Here is a 21995-nt window from a genome sequence, read left to right as displayed (position 1 = left end):
CTCTAATGGTGAACCTATTGGTGTTTCCCGGAAAATATAAATTTAGGTAGAGTATAACTGATATTGTGATATTCCGTCAGTGTCTATGGGCTTCAAAGTGTCGAGTGATTTAGACACAAGTGTATTTTACAATAACTTGCCTGCGGAAATGTTTGACTGGATCTTGGAGTAAAACAAAACTGATAAGTGTGACAGTTGGTGCAATCTGCATACTGTTACACAGAAGAAATTGTGACTTGGAGGGCTTAGCTAGGTTTGTAACGCAGGTTTTTACACTACCAACACCTTCCGATTTATGCTGTGGTCATCTGTTATCAAGCAGACTACACCAAACTGAAGCTCGTCCATGTGGTTAAATATCAGTGTTTAGAGTTAAGAGTTTTTGCACTCATGTTCTTTAATAGGTAAAACCCTATTATATCTTTAGTGTCTGAACTTTTCATTACTAAGGTTACAATCATTGTGTGAAGTGCTGCTATGCCATATCAACATTATGTCAGCATTATCAGGGCCATTCATGGGGTTAGCATAATCATTTCATGTAGACTTGGGCTGAGTGGCTCAGACGGTTAAAGTGCTGGCCTTCTGACCCCAGGTTGGCAGGTTCGATCCTGGCTCAGTCCGGTGGTATTTGAAGGTGCTCAAATACGTCAGCCTCATGTTGGTAGATTTATTGGCACGTAAAAGAACACTTGCGGGACTAAATTCCGGCATTTTAGCGTTTCTGAAAACCATAAAAAGTAGCTAGTGGGGCGTAAAGCCAATACCATTATTACTTCGGGTGTACTTCCCTTTCATTGGGTGCTGAACATAAGAAATTGTCCACCACTTCAAAACTAAGGCAAATTATGTTCCATAGTTCTCATGAGAGTGAATAAATTTAGGATTTTCGCACCTTAATTTATTTTTAAACATTCAACTGTTTTATCATGTATTTTCATCCATCCAGCGAAGTGAAATCTAAGAGAAAATGTTATTTGACTAATTGAAATTTCTAAATAATCAGCTTGTTGTTCTCTTTTCTAGTAGGATACGTGATTCTAGTGGATTATATGTGGTATGTACTTGTTGGCGAAGCGTTTTCATACGTGAAAAGTGATTTTCCCTATGATGTTACATGTATAATGTTAAATTACTGGCGTTGGTATAATATGTACATGATATTTTCGTGTTAGTCAATACCAGCAGTCCGGGTACTTCAGCCGCCATGTTTTTTTTAAAATATTATGGTCTGAGGATTGGAGTCGGTCTTGATACGCGCCACCGTTGAAAAATGTGGATGCCTGGTCCACTTAGTGGATTTGTCTTCATTAATAAATTATTACACGACTTTTTCGGTATCTATAACAGGGCTACCACAAGACAAATATGCACTATGCTAGTCAACTTCACGATTGTTCCTAATCCTTACGTAGTCTATCATGCGACAAATATTTGCTACCCTTCACTGCATCATTCAACACAGAATACATTTCTAACTTCTGAATGGAATGCAAAATACAAGCACAAACAGACTTACTGGGTTATTCACCAATATCAACGAAAACCGGAGAGCAAAACTGAACTTTCTTTCATTGAAAGTATTATAAGTAAACACAAACATTGTCCTGTAACCACTCTGGAAAAAAAAAAACTTAAAGTTTCTTTTATTTTCTACCTTTATGTTCAATATAAGGTCACTAACGTTTTTAAAAAACATGGTGTTAAAATTTCCTTCAGAACCACAATAATAATGCTAGTCTTACGCAACTCATCATCTATTAATAGAACTGATTGCTTTTCAAAATCCGGTGTATATAGGGTAAAATGCAACAGCTGCAATTTTTCTTATATTGGGCAAACGGGAAGAAGCTTTAAAATACGACACTTGGAACATGTCAATGTCCTAAAATACAATAAATTTTCAGCAGTTGGTCAACACATGAACAATTGTAATCATAATTGTACAGACATTAAATATGATATGGAAATTCTCAAAATTATGAATAAAGGACCCTTCCTTAACATATCAGAGAACTGTTTTATACATCTAGACCAATATTTTAATCCAAACTTCAATCTAAATGACATTTCTGAAAAACCGAACATTCTTTTTGACCTGCTCATTCAGCGTTTCAGACAATCAAAATCAAATATTAAAGGTCCGATTTTTCATTCTATTTACAGTTCTTTGCTTAAACAATCTTCCATATATCTACATCCCCTCAGCCCCGCCTTAATAACCTCTTCCCCCTTGCCCCTCCCCCTTTTTCTCCTTCCGTTTCGTTTCTCTTTTCCCTTCACCTCCTCAAGATTTCCGTCGAACCTCACCTACCCCCAATTCTCTCTTCAACTTATTACAACATGAAATAATTCCCATATGACATATTTTTTAAGTATTTTCTTCCACCTCACTTAATTATTTCTTTCTTTCTTTGCTGTCATTTATTCAGAGTCAAACGTATGGTCCGCATTGAACTGCAAATTTCTATCCACCTTTATTTAACTCCATATATGTTAATCCTCCTCGCGTAACATCCATCGTCCTTTAAGATTCTAGAAACAGAAGAACTTTCTTCTCGCATCATACTTCGCATCCGCATATATATCAAGTTTATAAACATCTTGTGAAGACAATGTTACTACAATTTCAATTGATCTCTGAATGAACAGCAGCATCGCTTGGAAGTCAGCCTTTTTCGATTTACATGACTAGCAACTTAAGGATTACTTTTACAACTTTTTACTTTTATACGGCGCACTGGACTTTTTTATGGATCTTTATTTTTTAACATAGTGTAGCGCATCTCTGGATTTTTAAGCCTCCAAGCGCAACAATCACCTTCCTTCAAGTTCCAAAAAACAGAAGAGCCTTTCTAGCATCCATGTGTTTTTACGTCTATGAATATCTTGAAAAACGACGTAACTTCGTCCCAGTTGTTCTTTGAAAGTACAACAGCAGATTTAAGGAGCAAGCATATATTGAATTCCTTGACCTACAACTGAAAGATTTCCATCCCTAACAACTTTTTAATGCTGTACGGTGCACTGGACTTTAGGCAAAGATATCAAGGATAATTTAATAAAAAACCACCTATTCAATACTTTCCACGTTTAATGTGGTTATTATCTACATGATTTTATGTAGACTTATTTGGTCAGGTACATGTTTCACCCATTATTTTGGGCATCTTCAGCCTGTAAACAACCTTTAGGTCAAGGTTTGGGACCTTATTTAACCAATATAAACATACCAATATATACAATATATACATTATATACAATATATACAAACATTAATGAACTCTTAAGATGGGTAACATAAGTTAATACAGTTAAGTTTTTTGGTCCTAATCTATCTAATATGAAAAATGTCCAAAACTAAAATGGATCTTCTTTTCGGTAAAGAGGATTACATATCGGGGTTTATGTGACCCCTATATCATATTAAGTTCTTGACGTACCGTGTCTGGTGACAGGATGTGTCGTCAACAATAAGTGGAGATTTGAACTGATTGTTGCTTGTAGGTTGGTCAAGATTGAAAATATAAATTCAAATTAAATGTGTTTTAACTTGGCAGTTCTATTCTGGTTAACTTAAAATTTTCAAAAATAAAAATAAAATGAAACGGATCTTCTTTTTTATCATAAGTCTTGAGAAAGGGTGATATTAAAACTGGGGCTTATTTGACCCATGATTTTCATTTTCATGTTCTTGGCGTAACTAATATTTAAATGTATTGTCATGCACAAGTGGAGATTTAAAAAGCCGATTGTTGTAGGTAGACTGGTCAAGAATGTTGTGAATGAAACTGTTAGCGTCTTGACTTTGGGTCTCATGTAACTATGTAAATATATTTTTCTACTTCATTACAGATATTCTTAAGATCCCTCCCAAAGACCAAGCAACACATCAACGGGAACAATTTTCACACAAGACTGTATCAAGTATCTAGGATGTTCTTCCTCAATTAAGCAGCAGCCTAAAACTATGAAACAGCTTAATATTGTACTCTTGTCAATTCCTTGACGTTACATGAGACCCAAAGTCAAGACGCTAACAGTTTCATTCACAACGTTCTTGACCAGTCTACCTACAACAATCGGCTTTTTAAATCTCCTTGTGCATGACAACACATTTAAATATTAGTTACGTCAAGAACATGAAAATGAAAATCGTGGGTCAAATAAGCCCCAGTTTTAATATCACCCTTTCTCAAGACTTATGATAAAAAAGAAGATCCGTTTCATTTTATTTTTATTTTTGAACATTTTAAGTTAACCAGAATAGAACTGCCAAGTTAAAACACATTTAATTTGAATTTATATTTTCAATCTTGACCAACCTACAAGCAACAATCAGTTCAAATCTCCACTTATTGTTGACGACACATCCTGTCACCAGACACGGTACGTCAAGAACTTAATATGATATAGGGGTCACATAAACCCCGATATGTAATCCTCTTTACCGAAAAGAAGATCCATTTTAGTTTTGGACATTTTTCATATTAGATAGATTAGGACCAAAAAACTTAACTGTATTAACTTATGTTACCCATCTTAAGAGTTCATTAATGTTTGTATATATTGTATATAATGTATATATTGTATATATTGGTATGTTTATATTGGTTAAATAAGGTCCCAAACCTTGACCTAAAGGTTGTTTACAGGCTGAAGATGCCCAAAATAATGGGTGAAACATGTACCTGACCAAATAAGTCTACATAAAATCATGTAGATAATAACCACATTAAACGTGGAAAGTATTGAATAGGTGGTTTTTTATTAAATTATCCTTGATATCTTTGCCTAACGTCATCTTCAATACAGAACAATAATGAGAGTTGTTACTAGCACTGGACTTTAATCGTAAATAAACGATGTGACTTCGGCTCAGTTGTTCTTCAATTGGATAACAGCATCTTAAAGGAGCCAGCATATACTAATCTCCTTATCCAGCAACTCAAGGATTCCTATCTTTAACATTTTTTAATGTGCACTAGACCTTTTACGTCTATGAATATCTTGAAAAATGACGTAACTTCATTCCAGTTGTTCTTCGAAAGTACAACAGCACATTTAAGGAGCAAGCATATATTGAATTCCTTGACCTACAACTGAAAGATTTCCATCCCTAACAACTTTTTAATGCTGTACGGCGCACTGGACTTTAATCGTAAATAAATGACGTGACTTCGGCTCAGTTGTTCTTCAATTGGATAACAGCATCTTAAAGGAACCAGCATATACTAATCTCTTTATCCAGCAACTCAAGGATTCCTATCTTTAACATCTTTTCAATGCGCACTGGACTTTTTATAAATCTGTCATTGAGTTATTTTTTAACATAGTGCTGCACATCTCTATAATTCTTTTCTCAATATCTCACATGGTATGTACATTTACGAGACCTTATGTGTCTTTACATTGTTTGATTTCTTCGGTATTTGTTTTAATTTTGCTTTAGGCTGATGATGACCTAATATTAGGTCGAACCTAGTCCCTAATCATTTATGTAATTTAAACTCTGTATATTTTGTATTGTATTGGACCTTAATAATACATTAGTTTAACTCTATTGGTTCACAAAGCTATAATTAACTCTCTAAAGTTCCAGAATACAAGGGCATTTCCCATTTTCGCGTAACTTTCACCAACCTGGCTCCTGTGGCGAGGGCTGTAATCTGTGTTGAAAATAACGTTCCTTTCACAAGAGATGAAAAAGAACAATTTCTGGGCTGGGAAAAATGTGATCGTACTGAGTGGTAATAATGAAAAATTGTGATGCGATAAGTGAGGTATGTTTAAATAGATTTAATACAACGTGAATCGGGACTTCAAATTTACGATGTGATAAGCGAGAAATTGTCTTAATGAGGAACGTGCACTACGAGTTTACACTGTATTTTCTCGCCTCTGTTTAGATTTCGAAAAGGCTATTCCCGAGTAATTTATATTAAAACGGTTATCATAACTGGTGCTTGAAATATGTTTTCATTATATACAGTATATGAGGTTAAGTTAGGGTAGGTGACTGTATGAATAAGAAAACTGAGAAGTTTGCCAAACAAGTCACTGGAGTGATACTACTCCAGTTCTTCGGAATGAAATTGAATATCTGTGAAACGTTGTCTCGGAATCAGAAAAAACTTACAAGTAAGCCGTAGTATGGAAATCTGCAAAAACGCAAGTTTTGAACAAACAGATTGCCGGTACATACTGATTGTAATGCATGTAGGGGTTTTCCTGGCTTTTACGAAAAAATCTGGTATAACGACAATCCGCTATAGCGGGTAAATTTTTCACTCTTATGAATTCTCGCTATAACAGACTTCTACTGTATTTTATTTAGCATGCTGCATTTAGTCCTGGGAGTGTCAGAGGACACGTGTGGCTTGCATGGTGTAGGTCTTGCTATTTTACACCCTTGGGCGACTCGCACATCTACCATTCCTATTAAAAGACCAACTCCATTAGCAACAAGTTATTTTTAAGAACCAATTTAGAACCTAATAAAACCGATATATGTATTTTGTACCTCTGCTTGACGACCATTTCTCTTTCTGACCTATGTCCAGGCATTTTCTTGGTCTGACCTCTTTTAAAAGACCATTTCCAGGATTGAATCTACTATACATAATATGTATCCAAAACTGAAATGACTTCTATCTGCCTTCCTGAACATGGTGACCATGGTGTTAAAGCACGCGGACTAAACCATGCTTTCTTTCTCCCAGTGCTGCAGAAAAATCTGGCGGCCTTCCTGTCTACTATGATGGCATATCTGTGGTGGTGGTGGTGGTGGTGGTGGTGGAGGAGGAGGAGGATAATGATGTATTCACAATGACGCACACAAAATGCTGCCAGTTGTGTACACTAGTTTATCTACAAATAATACACAAATTCTATTTACACACGCACTAATGAACTGTCATCATGAAACAAAACACTACTACGAAAGAATAAGAAGAATAAGACTGCCATCTTGAAACAGTTGACAGAATCATAAGAGTTCACAAAAACAACTCCGCTCTCACTCACAAGAGAGTTTATATATGTTACCTGGCCAGGCTTCTAGAAAAATATTACATAGAATATTTTCTCGTACATTCTAGAGTGCCCGATAACCTAGTTATAATGTAAAGAACTTTCTAAAACTATCTAGTGCCAAGGTAATGTTATTCTGGATATTACAGCTTGTTGCACAATATTGTAGTGGATTATACATCATATATACAGATAATAATAAATTATATACTATTAATTATGTATTCTTACATTAAATAAACTCGTGTATATATATATATATATATACAGCACATGTTTCATGACATAACCTCACAAATAATACGATCGTCCGTAAATAATAATAATAATAATAATAATAATAAATGGATGAAAACACTTCGTAGCCATACCTCACAAGTAATAATAATAATAATAATAATAATAATAATAATAATAATAATAATTCATGCTCGATACTTGCATTATTTACCCATGGGTTAAAGAATATTGCTTTCAGGTTATCTTAATCTGTTACACTTGCATCAATGAAGATGATGATAATGATGTTGTATGGCCCCCAGAAAGGCCTGGTGCAGGTCTTTCGAATTGACACTAATAGGCGACCTGCACTTTTGCGAGGATGCGACCCTACCCTTGATGAATTCTAATGATGAAGACAGCACATATACCTAGTCCCCAAGCCAGATTAATTAACCGATGAAGGTTAAAATACCTGACCTAGCTGGGAAAGAAACTCGGGACACCTTGGACCAACGGCCAGCATGCTAACCATTTAACCATGGAGCTGGACATGATAATGATGATGGTGATGAAGAGGAGGAGGAGGAGGACTGTGGTTGTGTTGGCATAGAACTGTCAGTACAGAATACAATATCTTTAGAGAAGTGTTATTTAACATTAAAAATATAGGCTACAAAAATCTGTTTTGCTGAAAGATTGAGTAGATGCTGAACGAATCAAGACTTTTCAATGAACTTGCAGAAAGTTGGGAAAACAAAATTATTTAAGTGTGTTATAAAAGAAGCAGAGTTCAGTGTATTGCTTTTTTTTTAAAGGCAGTGATAGGTAAAGTCCAGAATTGCAAATGTAAATTATATTACATGTGAACTAGTATAAATAATTATATAGTTAAATATTGTATGCCTTTAAATCATATTACTTATTACAGTGATATTTGCGGATGATGATGTGATCCGGGAAGAAGATGAGGAGGCGGCACAACAGCAGCTAAATGTACTGAATAGAAGGGTTGAACAGTGGGGATTGAGGATAAATGTGGAGAAGAGCAAGACGGTGCTGATGAGTGGAGGAAGTAAAGAAGGAAAAGAAGCTATCAAAATTTCTGAGGAGTATGGTACAGAAGATAAGGAGGGATAGCAAGAAATGAAGACATATGTAAATACCTAAATTTGCAAAAACTAAATGACAAACTGGAACTATTAATAAGGATGTGGATTATGGGGTGAAACATGATGCCCATTAATCTAAAGTGCAGGTTTATTGTATACAAGAGTAGAACAAGATTAACACAACGAATACATCTCAACAGGTCAAGCGAGCAGCTCAAACTGAGCTATACTAATATGGCTGCACATAGTCAAGGACAAAACACCAAGTAACATCAGAGTGTGGCACTAGAAAGCGGCTTAATTTGAATTATACAAAACACCCCTTCTCAAAGTGTTGATCGCCCGAATAGATCACTTCTTGATACCGAGGTTGTTCAAACACTTCCAATGCTTGACACTGGGTAGTTCTTTTGTGAGCACATCAGCTGGCATCTCTTCAATAAGTCGTCACACTGTCTGTTGACGTACTCCGTTCCGTTATTGGATTGAAGGAACTTTATCTTCTTGTCGAACTGCGTCACGATCATGGTTTTGAAGGCCTGGAATTCTTGAAGTACTTCGCTCTTCTTTTGTAGAAAAAAAAACTTCATTCCCATGTGTAAGAGTCATCGATGAATGTAACAAAGTATCTGGCACGACCATTTGATTCAACCTTCATGGGCCCCCACAAACATCCATGTGTACGAGTTCACCAGGAGTAGTGTTGGTCATTCCTGCTGTTTTAGGAAAACACCAACGAACTGTTTGTTTGTTAAAAACAACTGTTTTCCCAAACAGTTTAACAGGTCATTCGTTCATAACGAGACTGTGAAGAACGAGTGAGTCGCAGGCACAAGGGGCTGCAGGATAAGAAATGAGATCTTTCACCACGTTTCAATCTAACTTGTTTCGTACTGTCTAGGCAGACAGCACAAGCTGAAGACTGACGAAATACCTGTATGAAGGATACACGGGAAGAACGATAAGACGAGTGAAGACTCCACTGTTAAGCAAAGGATATAGTCTGTAAAGACATTTATTTATCATTAGGCTATCAACTGACATTAGCGTTTTGTGATTGCAGCTGTCTGCTCATCGATACGGTTCAACACACCCGGAGGTTTTGTTAACCAGTCTGTTATTAGTGAAGTATCTATAGCAGTATTGTTATACAGTGTCTGTGTTCATCATATACCATTATAAGATCATTGTTCAACGAGAACTACTGTAAAAAATAGAAGATGCAGAATGTTATAGATAGGAGAGATAAATACACACACAAAAAACGAGAGTATTCATAAGATGCACAATATTAGGAAAACACTTAAAAATTAATTATTCATATTTACATTAAGGAACATTAATATTTCGACCTCTTTTTGTGAGAGCTTTGCATTAATTACCAATCCAATTTGGGAAAGTAGGACTTCAATATGGCACTGATGTGATCACTATGCTACACTTTATTATTCTGTTCACATGGTACCCATTATGAAAAATACTCGAGCACTAACTCTTCGTATTTACATTGAGGAACATCAACATTTCTACCTTTCTTGACGACAGCCTTGTTCTCCTTTCATTAACAATCAGTCCAGTTCGGGAAAAAAGTCTTTCACAGGGCACTGAAGTGGCCACTATGTTACACTTTGTTGTGAATATTTGTGCTAAATTGGGATACACATGTTGGTGATTTTTCCACCAATCTAAGGGGCAATTAGATTCCCCTGCTTCATTTACACGAGGTAAAGTGTCATCTTTCAAATACAAATCCAGTTCTTTGTTGGCTCGTGACAGAAGGCTGGTTTGAGGACGTTTATCTCCAATAATGTCGTTGAAAATGCTCCAAACGCTTATTGGACAAGAGGGCTGAAATGCACCAGTTGTAGATGGAAGTGAGGAGGATGAAATATCAATATTCTGCTTCTCGCTCGTCACTGTCTCTCATTAAAGAAAACTGTTGATGATAGAGTGCTGGCATCATCACATTTGAAATAGTCTTTCTACCAGGCAATTCATAGCCAGGGATACACTTCAGAAGTTTAAAAAACCCTCTATCCTCAACAATACTAAAGGGCTGATAATATAAAATAAATAAATCAAGTAAGTCACGATCAATTAATTTCTTTTGGGCAGATGAAACATTTTTAGTGACGTAAGACCTAATTAATCTTTGTCTTTTAGGCACAACACATGAATCAGCAGTCGAGGCTTTTCTATCAGGCCTGCTAGTGCTAATACTAGGTTTTTCCACTGAAGGTATTTCCTTAACACTATGACATGTTAGCTCAGTATATATTGCTATATGTTTTCTTTGCAAATGTCCTTTCAAATTTGTAATAATTGACTTGTAAGAAATAAGTTGCTTGCAGATAGTGCAAAGCGCCTTATCATTGTCACTTTTCGTGAAATAATTCCACACCTCGCTTCATTTTGACATGTTATAAAACAACTTGCCTCCCTCAGCACTCGGCAAACTTAACACCGTTCTGTTTTAAAACTGGTTTGAGAACACCAGTACATCACCCGCCAACAGCCCGCAACCAGCAATAAGCGAAAACATTGAAGAACTATTCGACTAAAAACTGCTTTTCCAAACAGCTCTTGGCTCACTGCCAACTAAATACGAGACAAACAGTCGATTTGACAGCAAGGGAATGGGAGTTGTTAAGTACCGAGCAATGCAGATTTCAAGCCGAATAGCTCCGAATGCGCGGGTAGGTTCAAGGTTACATCAGTGTCTACTCATTAGCGATTGTAGCGAACAGTGAAAGACAAACTGTGACTGTATTGAAGGAAAAACTGTTTGGTGGAACTTTTAAAAACAGTTCGTTCGTTTTCCACCCAAAAACTATTCTCTCCAAACTGTTGGGCGTTTTTCTTTCCATCACTAACCAGGAGCAAATTTCCTTCAAGATGATTTAGGAAATGGCTGACGTGTCACTCTTCCCTGAAAACAAATTTCACATTTGAAGACAAGAGTTAACCCTCTTGGAGCAAAGAGCCGATCTGATTGGCCGCTCCCCATCAGCTGGAAAAGGCCAGAGCTCCGCCTTCACTCTACTGCTGTAAAGTGCCAGGCCGTTTTCAGTGGAAATACATGTATTTTAAAATTCGCATTTATCTACCGGTGTATAGCAAATAGCGGCATGAAATTTTCTACATATCGACTACGTAGAATAAGAAACTGGTTTGGAGTGATATAAAGAGTCGGACATTTTATTGTTGATTTACAGTTGTCGATAATGTTTATTTTTACGAAGAGAAAAATATTTTTGTACTTTCTCTCTCAATATCTACTTTGATCTACTTTGAAAAAATAATTCACGATACAAAAGAATATACGTAATTATGTATAATGTATTTCTAAATACAATTCTATAGAATAACTAATTTGAACGAGAAAAATAAAAACGTAACAAAATAAAAATTCAAACACATGTCACTAGTAAAAACACACCGATAAAATTCGTGTGTTTGTATCGATGTTTGGCAAATACTGACAACAAATTTTCTGTGTGCAGACAACACAGTATTAAAATAATTCTGAATTATTAAATAAGTAAAAAATAGTAGTTAATATTATAGTTTTTTTTTTGTTACATACATACATACATACATACATACATACATACATACATACATACATACATACATACATACATACATACATTATCATTATAGACTGTTATGCCTTTCAGCGTTCAGTCTGCAAGCCTCTGACAATTTACTAAACGTCGCCACAATCCTCGATTTGCAACTAGAGTTGTGGCCTCATTTAGTTCTATACCTCTTATCTTTAAATCGTTAGAAACCAAGTCTAACCATCGTCGTGTTGGTCTCCCTCTACTTCTCTTACCCTCCATAACAGAGTCCATAATTCTCCTAGGTAACCTATCCTCCTCCATTTGCCTCACATGACCCCACCACCGAAGCCGGTTTATGCGTACAGCTTCATCCATCGAGTTCATTCCTAAATTAGCCTTTATCTCCTCATTCTGAGTACCCTCCTGCCATTGTTCCCACCTGTTTGTACCAACAATCATTCTTGCTACTTTCATGTCTGTTACTTCTAACTTATGAATAAGATATCCTGAGTCCACCCAGCTTTCGCTCCCGTAAGGCAAAGTTGATCTGAAAGCAGACCGATGTAAAGATAGTTTCGTCTGGGAGCTGACTTCCTTCTTACAGAATACTGCTGATCGCAACTGCGAGCTCACTGCATTAGCTTTACTACACCTTGATTCAATCTCACTTACTATATTACCATCCTGGGAGAACACACAACCTAAATACTTGAAATTATCGACCTGTTCTAGCTTTGTATCACCAATCTGACATTCAATTCTGTTGAATTTCTTACCTACTGACATCAATTTAGTCTTCGAGAGGCTAATTTTCATACCATACTCATTGCAACTATTTTCAAGTCCAAGATGTTAGACTGCAGGCTTTCGGCACAGTCTGCCATTAAGACCAAGTCGTCAGCATAGGCCAAACTGCTTACTACATTTCCACCTAACTGAATCCCTCCTTGCCATTTTATACCTTTCAGCAGATGATCCATGTAAACTACGAACAGCAAAGGTGAAAGATTACAGCCTTGTCTAACTCCTGTAAGTACCCTGAACCAAGAACTCATTCTACCGTCAATTCTCACTGAAGCCCAATTGTCAACATAAATGCCTTTGATTGATTTTAATAATCTACCTTTAATTCCATAGTCCCCCAGTATGGCGAACATCTTTTCCCTCGGTACCCTGTCATATGCTTTCTCTAGATCTACGAAACATAAACACAACTGCCTATTCCTCTCATAGCATTTTTCAATTACCTGGCGCATACTGAAAATCTGATCCTGACAGCCTCTCTGTGGCCTGAAACCACACTGGTTTTCATCCAACTTCCTCTCAACGACTGATCGCACCCTCCCTTCCAACATGCCAGTGAATACTTTGCCTGGTATACTAATCAATGAGATACCTCGATAGTTGTTGCAATCCTTCCTGTTCCCTTGCTTATACATAGGTGCAATTACTGCTTTTGTCCAATCTGAAGGTACCTTACCAACACTCCACGCTAATTTTACTACTCTATGAAGCCATTTCATCCCTGCCTTCCCACTATACTTCACCATTTCAGGTCTAATTTCATCTATTTCTGCTGCCTTATGACAATGGAGTTTATTTACTATCCTTTCCACTTCCTCAAGCATATTTTCACCAACATCATTTTCCTCCTCCCCATGAGCTTGGCTGTTTGCAACACCACCATGATGATTTCCTTTTACATTGAGAAGATGTTCAAAATATTCCCTCCACCTCTCCAGTGATTCCCTGGGATCTATGAGTTCACCTGAATTACTCAAAACACTGTTCATTTCCTTTTTCCCTCCCTTCCTTAGATTCTTTATTACTGTCCAGAAAGGTTTCCCTGCTGCTTGACCTAGCCTTTCCAGGTTATTACCAAAATCTTCCCATGACTTCTTTTTGAATTCAACAACTATTTGTTTCGCTCTGTTTCTTTCATCTATGTACAAATCCCTGTCTGCCTCGGCCCTTGTTTGGAGCCATTTCTGATAAGTCTTCTTTTTACGTTTACAGGCTGCTCTCACTTCATCATTCCACCAAGATGTTCGCCTTTTCCCATCTTTACACACAGTTGTTCCTAGGCATTCCCTTGCTGTTTCTACTACAGCATCCCTGTATGCCACCCATTCACTTGCTATATCCTGAACCTGCTTACTGTCTACTGTTCGAAACTTCTCACTAATCATATCCATGTACTTCTAATTCCCTCGTCCTGGAGAATTTCTACCCTTATTCGTTTGCAGACAGATTTCACTTTCTCTATCCTAGGCCTAGAGATACTTAGTTCACTACAGATCAGATAGTGGTCTGTATCATCGAAAAATCCGCGAAAAACTCGTACATTCCTAACAGATTTCCTGAATTCAAAGTCTGTTAAGATATAGTCTATTATGGATCTGGTACCCCTAGCCTCCCATGTGTAGCGGTGAATAGCCTTATGCTTGAAGAATGTATTCGTAACAGCTAAACCCATACTAACACAGAAGTCCAGCAAACACTTCCCATTCCCATTAGCTTCCATATCTTCCCCACATTTACCAATCACCCTTTCGTATCCTTCAGTTCTATTCCCAACTCTCGCATTGAAATCGCCCATTAGCACTATTCTATCCTTGCTGTTGACCCTGACCACGATGTCACTCAATGCTTCATAAAACTTGTCAACTTCATCCTCATCTGCACCCTCACATGGTGAATACACGGACACAATTCTTGTCCTAATTCCTCCCACTGACAAATCTACCCACATCATTCGCTCATTTACGTGCCTAACAGAAACTATGTTGCTTGCAATGGTATTCCTGATAAAGAGCCCTACCCCAGACTCTGCCCTTCCCTTTCTCACACCCGTCAAGTACACTTTATAATCTCCTATCTCTTCCTCATTATCTCCCCTTACTCGAATATCACTTACTCCTAGCACATCCAGATGCATCCTCTTTGCTGACTCAGCCAGTTCTACCTTCTTTCTTCCATAAGCCCCATTAATATTGATAGCTCCCCATCGAATTCCATTTCGTTCGCCAAGTTGTTTCCACGGAGTCCCTCGCCTGTCAAATGGGAGTGGGACTCCATTACTTCCATAGATCCGAGGCTTGCTTAAAGTGTTCTGAGCTTGGTAAATTCATGAAGCAGGATGCTGCCCTACTTGCACATAGTCCAAGTGAGGATCTCTCCTCTAACGGGTTATATTTACAGAAAAAAAAGTTTCTCGTTTTCGGTTGTAGTATATATTAGAAAAATAATTTTACAATACAACAGAATTTACGAAATTAAGAAAAGTATGGCACTAAAGCCGTGATTTGCTTTGATCTACTAAGCGACCGCTGCTCAGTTCGGTACCTGCAGTTTACGAAGTGTATCATGGTCAGTGAGACGGATCCTCTCGGTAATTATTCTTGGTTTTCCAGACTGGGGTCGCCCTCTCAACCTCAAATATCTCCTCAAGTGCAATCATTTAGGGTCACTTAAATTGAGTGAACCTCGAACCAACCCTCAGAACCAGACGAAAATTCTTTAACCTGGGCGGGAATCAAACCCATGACCTCCGGGCGAGAGGCAGGCACGCTACACTTGGCCTGCGGAGACTGGCATTTAGGTAATGATAGAAGACTATATGTGACTATAAGGTTTAGCAGAGAGTAAGTGAAAAGAAAAATGAAGTATGATATGGGTGGAGAATCAGACGGTGGGGCATGTTTAGATCCAGGAACTTCCTTGAAGGAGACAGGAGGTTGAGGAATGCTGTCGGGTTAATTGGGACAAATTTCCACAAAATGTTCTCCAGAGACATCATCATCATATTCGTTATCACTAGTTTCATCTACCACCATATTCAGAGTAGCTTTAGTGCTGTTAGACACAATTAAACATCTCTTCTTTAGCTGCGGTGTTTCCGCGGACGTGTCCGGTATAATTTCGTCGCTACTCTCTGAACTAAATTCCCTATCGCTATCCGATAAATCATCCGCGTTAACTTCGCACTGTTCCAAATACTGCATTAATTTATTGTCAGCAATACCTGCTGAAAAAATATCACGTGAACAACATGCCATTTTCCTGTCACAAATCCACTCGCTGCAAGGAGCAATCTCTTACTGACCCGTTAGCGGTATTTGTAAACACAGGAAATGACTCTTGTGAAAGGTATAACATCCTCTTAGAACTGCCAAAGCAAGGCCAGGCACACAATAACGTGTAGCCCCTTTACTACAGGTTGTAACAAAAGTATGCATGTCACTATAGGTTGCCTCAAAATTATGTATATCACAGAATTTTAAGCTGGCCGATGTAATCGGCTCTGGCAACTTCCGACTGGAATGTTAAAGGCCGACCAGATCGCCTCTGGCAATTTAAAGGGCGGGTGCTCGCACTACCGCCTGGCACCAAGAGAGTTAATGTCACTAAGTTCAAGTCCTTGCACTGTGTGATTTTTCGCTGCTTCTCGAAGATCTTGGCATTCAGATGTCCCATCTTCCTGTGCCAGTCCTTCAAAGATTTCCTGTCTTCACAGCTTGCCCAAGCAGCTTTCTGGGGGCGATCACACATGAATCACTCACTCACCAGCCCAATCCGTATGCAAAAGTACATTGTCATCCTCTTTGTTGATAACTTCAGCCTTGTGTTCATCGAATGTCACAAGATTTTCAATAATCTCCTGACTGACAGAAGATTGGTTCATAAATCTGGCATGTGCAAAACTTCACTCAAGTCAACTGTGCAATGGCTTTGACACTGACTTTTTGTGGAGCTGGAGTTTGCCAAGTTCAGCATTTCACAAATGCTTGATTCAATACACTTAAAACTGTCAATGTCCTGGGACATGTATGCGATACACCCACTATCCAAACACCACAGTTTCTTGTCTGTCAAATGGACCAACGAGAAGTTTGCTTCATGGCACATGCTCGAAACTGGCGCAGCATACGTCATGTTTTCAGCCTTGCTTTTGTTTTGGTCACTTTTCACTCTTAATCGACAATTCGCTGCTTTGTGACCCAGCTTTTTGCATTTTAAACACCTGAATGTGTTACTGTTATGCTTATTCGATTTACATGGTTTATCACAGTTCTGACTGTTGTTGTTGTTGTTCTGTTTCTGCACTAGTATCGCATTCTGCACACACGTTTGTCAGTTACTCAATCACGCGTCACTTTCCTGGACTATTTTTATGCGCAATATTTCGGAACTGGGGAGTTTGTCACATGACTGGATGGCGATACAAAAATTATCAGAACTCGCCAGTAAACTGTAGAGTAACAATATTGACAGATGGTCATCGTTTATCTGCACTTCTGTATCAGCGAGTCTGTCAACAGCATCGAAGAATCTTTGCACACGATCACGAACGTCGTTGCCCTCATTCACACGTGGAAGCACTGTTTGTTTCAGCTGGTTAGCATTTCTCGCAGGGCCTTTGGACTGGTAGACATTTTCCAACTTTTGCAAAAGTTCTCTCGACGTCGTACAATTCTTCACTTGTTTCAACTCGGTTGAAGAGATCCCCAGAAGTATGTCTGATATAACCTTACTATCTCCTGATTCCCACGTCATTACTGCGGCTGCATTCCCTGCATTTGCCTCGGGCTTCACTTTTGCACCACTCGCATAGTTCCATAAATCATTTTCAATGAGTAACGCTTTTGTGAATTTTCCATGTATCATAATTGTCTTTTGAAAGCATTTTAATGCATATTATCTCAGACGACACCATTTCTCGTTCTTTCTCGCCATGTTACAGATAAAGTAACCACACTTTTGCGTCTTTTTACAATTTCACTTTCTTACTCGCAGTACCCTATAAGGTTGCGAGGTGAAACACGACTTCCATTAATCTAAAGTGCGGGTTTATTATACACAAGATTGGAACAAGATTAACACAAAGAATGCATCTCAACAGATCAAGTGAGCAGTGCGAATTGAACTGTTAAAATATGGCTGCACATAGTCAAGGACAAAACACAGAATAACGCCAGATGGCGACACTAGAGGGCAGCTCAATTTGAATCACACATAACAGGAAGAGAACAGACTGAGGTGGTTTGGACATGTCAAGCAGATGAAAGAAGACTGCTAAAACAAGCACTGGAAATACAGATGACAGGGAAAAGAGGACTATGAAGACCAAGATTACGATGGATGGATTCTGTGAAGAACAGCACAGGAAAACAAAACCTGGACTGGAACACTGTGTTGGATGAGGAATGGTGGAGAGAGGATGAAGTTGAAAGGAACCATATTTTCCCCCACCTGGTGTCAGCTGGGAAAGGGAAAATGATGATGATGATGACTCATTACAGTATTAGTTTAAAATAAAATGCCTACCCCTTAAGAGAACACTTATTCTAAAAGACTTATTCTTTTGTGCAATCGTCACTGGTTCCTTAATACACGTTTCACAGTATTTTGTTTCTCTTGGTGGTTTAGGACTGTCAGATTTGTATTGCATTTGTAAAGAAGTACGTTTGTGATTTATATGTATGTATATTAATTTTAATCTCCTTGTAGAAATGTTTGTTGAAAGTGTATTGCCATGTATCATTGGGAACATTAATATCATGATCACTTTTCTTTCCTCAGGATGCTGGTAGCTCATTGGATTCAGACATTTCGGCAATCATCGTGGGTGTTGTACAGGTACTGGCAACTTTTGTCTCGTCAATGGTTGTAGATCGCCTTGGTCGCCGTATCCTGCTACTCATCTCAGACTGTGTTATGGCCATCTGCTCCCTGCTCTTAGGAATCTTCTTCTACCTGAAAGAGGACACAAAAACTGATATTTCAGCCATCGGATGGCTGCCTCTGGCCAGCTTATGTATCTTTATAGTTGTTTTTTCCCTTGGCTTTGGTCCCATTCCTTGGATGATATTCGGTGAGCTGTTTCCTTCTCAAATTAAGGGTTCTGCAAGTTCTGTTGCCTGCCTTTTCAACTGGATCCTCGCTTTCTGCGTCACTAAATTTTTCTCTGACCTCTCGCATGCTTTTGGCAATGGTCCTACCTTCTGGATCTTCTGTGGTATATCTACTCTAGGTACAGTATTTGTTTTCTTCATTGTGCCTGAAACAAAAGGTAAATCTCTTGAACAGATTCAGAGAGAACTCGGGGGGGAGAGTAGTGAACTCCCTTCAGTCTCTGTTAATGAGTCACAGAAGAAAGAGTGGCCATCGAGTAATACTGAAAAATACTGAATAGATTAGGATAGGGAAGTATTTTATCTGATACAAAGAACTGCATTTAATGTGCTCTAGATTTTTAATTTTACGCTCAGTTGTATTCAATCATAAGTGTTATCCTGTTGCTCTTAATTTGCAACCATTGAGATTACTTGGAGCGGATGTTTTAAAAACTTTTTAAGTACCTACCTTTTGAGAATGTTTCAGAGTCTTGTTAAATGGAGGTGAAAGTCATAAGAGAGCACCATTGCTTTGGACTTGATTTCCTGATTTTATAGATTCTCTTTTAATTTAGTTCAAGTAACTTTTAAGTTTTACAATGAGGATGTGTACCTTAAATAATTTATTAGTGTTTTAAAAAAATGCTTGTGATAATTATTTATAAAACATCATGGATGTATTGTCTATAACTGTGCTTATTTGTATGTAACTCGTGAAGAAATATCTTCAAGAGATTCCACTTAATTGGTTGGCATTTTCATCTTTTCAATTGGAACTACTAAGAGGCAGTGTTGCTGGAGCATAAGTGACAGAAAGCAAGTTGTTTCAGGTAGTGGAGTGGGACACAGTGGAGAAACTATAACAAGAGAAGAAAGAGTAAGTCATAAGCGAGTGTCACTGCTTTGGACTTGGTTTCCTGATTTCATAAATTCTCTTGTCATTTAATGTGTTCTAGATTTTTAATTTTACTGTATCTCAGTTGTATTCAGTCATAAGTGTTATCCTGTTGCTCTTCATTTGCAACCATTGAGATTACTTGAAGCAAGTTAATTTTAAATTTTACAATGAGGACATACTTTGGCATCCACCTTCAGTGTCAAAGATTGCAGGTTCAAATCCTAACACAATTTTATTGGTCAGTATTTAAGAGTGCCAAATGTGAGAGGCCTGGTATTTGAAGGTGCTCAAATACATCAGCCGTTTGTTGGTAGATTTACCGCCATGTAAAAGAATTCTTACAGGACAAAATTCCAGCACTTTAGATCTTTGAAAATCATAAATATTTAGGTAGTGGGATGTAAAACAAATAATAATAATAATAATAATAATAATAATAATAATAATAATAATAATAATAATAATAATAATAATGGTGTGGCCGCATCTACAGTATAAAGGCATTTTTATTTGATGTCGTGTAGGCTGCCTATGTGTGTATTTCAATGTTCCATTTCACTGCACCAGAAATCAGAGGAACCTAAACTCTAAAAGATGTCTTGTTGCTGAGGGTTTAAAAAAATTAATTTTGTCAGATAACTCTGAATGTGATGGGAGAGATCTTTTGCATGCAATCATGGATGGACATTTTTCACCTTCAAAAAATCTGGCTACCTCTGCTGGTTTTTGAACCTGCAATCTTAGGATCCAGGGACCAATATTCTACTCCTGATACAGAGGTAGATACCATGAACAATAAAAGGGTTATCAATATATATAAATCGTTCTAATCATAAACGTCGCCGTAGTTTTCGTCAAGAAAGTCAATTTTGTTTGGGAAGCAGTTTGCCCTGATAGTAGAAGTTAGTTGAAATTTTGCATACATAATTTATGGTTATATTTCAAGTCAATATTTAAATACCCAGCATCTTGCTCCTAAATTGGTATTTAAATCGTAAGGTTGTACAGGAGTAAAAGACAGTGGTGTTGCGGTGTTAAACATAATTTGTTGAACACTTGAGGTTATATACTTTAAAATGGCACTTTGTCTTTTATTCATCACAGAAATTTATCAGTCACAATTCCAAAAATAAAGCATACCACTTAATTGGCTATGGTTGTTCCTCGCATTTAATATTTGATCAGCTTCATTTTAATTATCAAAATGTAATTCACCTCCAATGTAGATAACCAATCCTGTGGATACCCACAACAAACATATCTATAGGTTCAATTGTTTCTGAGAAAAGTGTACCTGCGAGGAACCTATACAATACCATACACTCTTTTTTTTTTTCTTCGACTGTATATGTTGCATTAGACTGAATCAAGGAGTTAAACTCTTACTTCAACACAAAACAAATTGATTCCCTGTAACTGCATTAGATAGCTATTCCAGCAATGCTGTGCTCTTTAGATAAGACCAAAGCATTAAATTAATTATTTCATGCAGGAAGGAAAATATTAAATCTGTTACTCATACATCTAGAATCCTAAAAAAAAAAAAACCACAAAAATGGAGAATTTGGCTAGGTCTTTTGTGCTGGTATAAGGGCGGGTTCCTTTCTGCAGAAATGATTCCTTGCACTGTTATAATTTTAGAGCAATTTTTTTTACATTAAACTTAAGGAATGAATCTTGCATAATTCCTGCAAATAATGCCAATCAAAATGATATTTATAAAAACCTTGGAAAGTATTACCTATATACACTTAACTGTAGTATAAATTGTTTGTATAATATTTGTATATAATATTTTTAAGCTTATGGGGTAGCTGTTATACAGATGAAATTGCACAACTTGTGATAAGAAACAGCAGCTAATAGAGCCTTGTTAGTTTTATACTTCTGACTAAAATATTGAATTCTTTTTATTTTCATAAATTCATCTGGACTTCCCAGAAAACCTATTTAAGATGAAAAATATAATGGGTATAAATGAGCAAATTTAAACTGAGAATTTAACAAGTGCATGGAAAGTAAGTCAGCATGACTTAAGCTTTTAGAATGTAATATATGTTGACAGTGACAATGTGTGTTGACATTGAAGTAATAACCCTCATTATTACTTCTTTATGTGTATACAGATGTCACAATTTTAACAAAATCAATCGTTATTAAATTTGAAACCATTACATTATGTTATTTTGGCAGTAGTCGTTTCTGAGCCATTTTAGTCTTCATTCACTATCCTGAAACATTTCATTTGATATTTAGTTGAGTTGTGTGAAGG

General features: G+C 37.2%; 1 protein-coding gene across 4 annotated transcripts in view; it reads left to right on the top strand.

The window, feature by feature from the left end:
• Positions 1 to 21279, top strand: part of nebu (nebulosa) — a 168473-nt gene extending 147194 nt beyond the window's left edge. For all 4 annotated transcript variants that reach the window (XM_067151406.2, XM_067151407.2, XM_067151405.2 and 1 more), the window contains exon 5: positions 18512 to 21279. In XM_067151406.2, coding sequence (XP_067007507.1) covers positions 18512 to 19120 — 609 coding nt within the window. In that variant the 3' untranslated portion in view covers positions 19121 to 21279. The remainder of the gene's footprint in view (positions 1 to 18511) is intronic.
• The last annotated feature ends 716 nt before the right edge of the window (positions 21280 to 21995 follow it).

This window comes from Anabrus simplex, chromosome 7 (genome assembly GCF_040414725.1).
Source record: "Anabrus simplex isolate iqAnaSimp1 chromosome 7, ASM4041472v1, whole genome shotgun sequence".
Taxonomy (NCBI): domain Eukaryota; kingdom Metazoa; phylum Arthropoda; class Insecta; order Orthoptera; family Tettigoniidae; genus Anabrus; species Anabrus simplex.
This window is presented reverse-complemented; position numbering and strand designations above follow the sequence as displayed.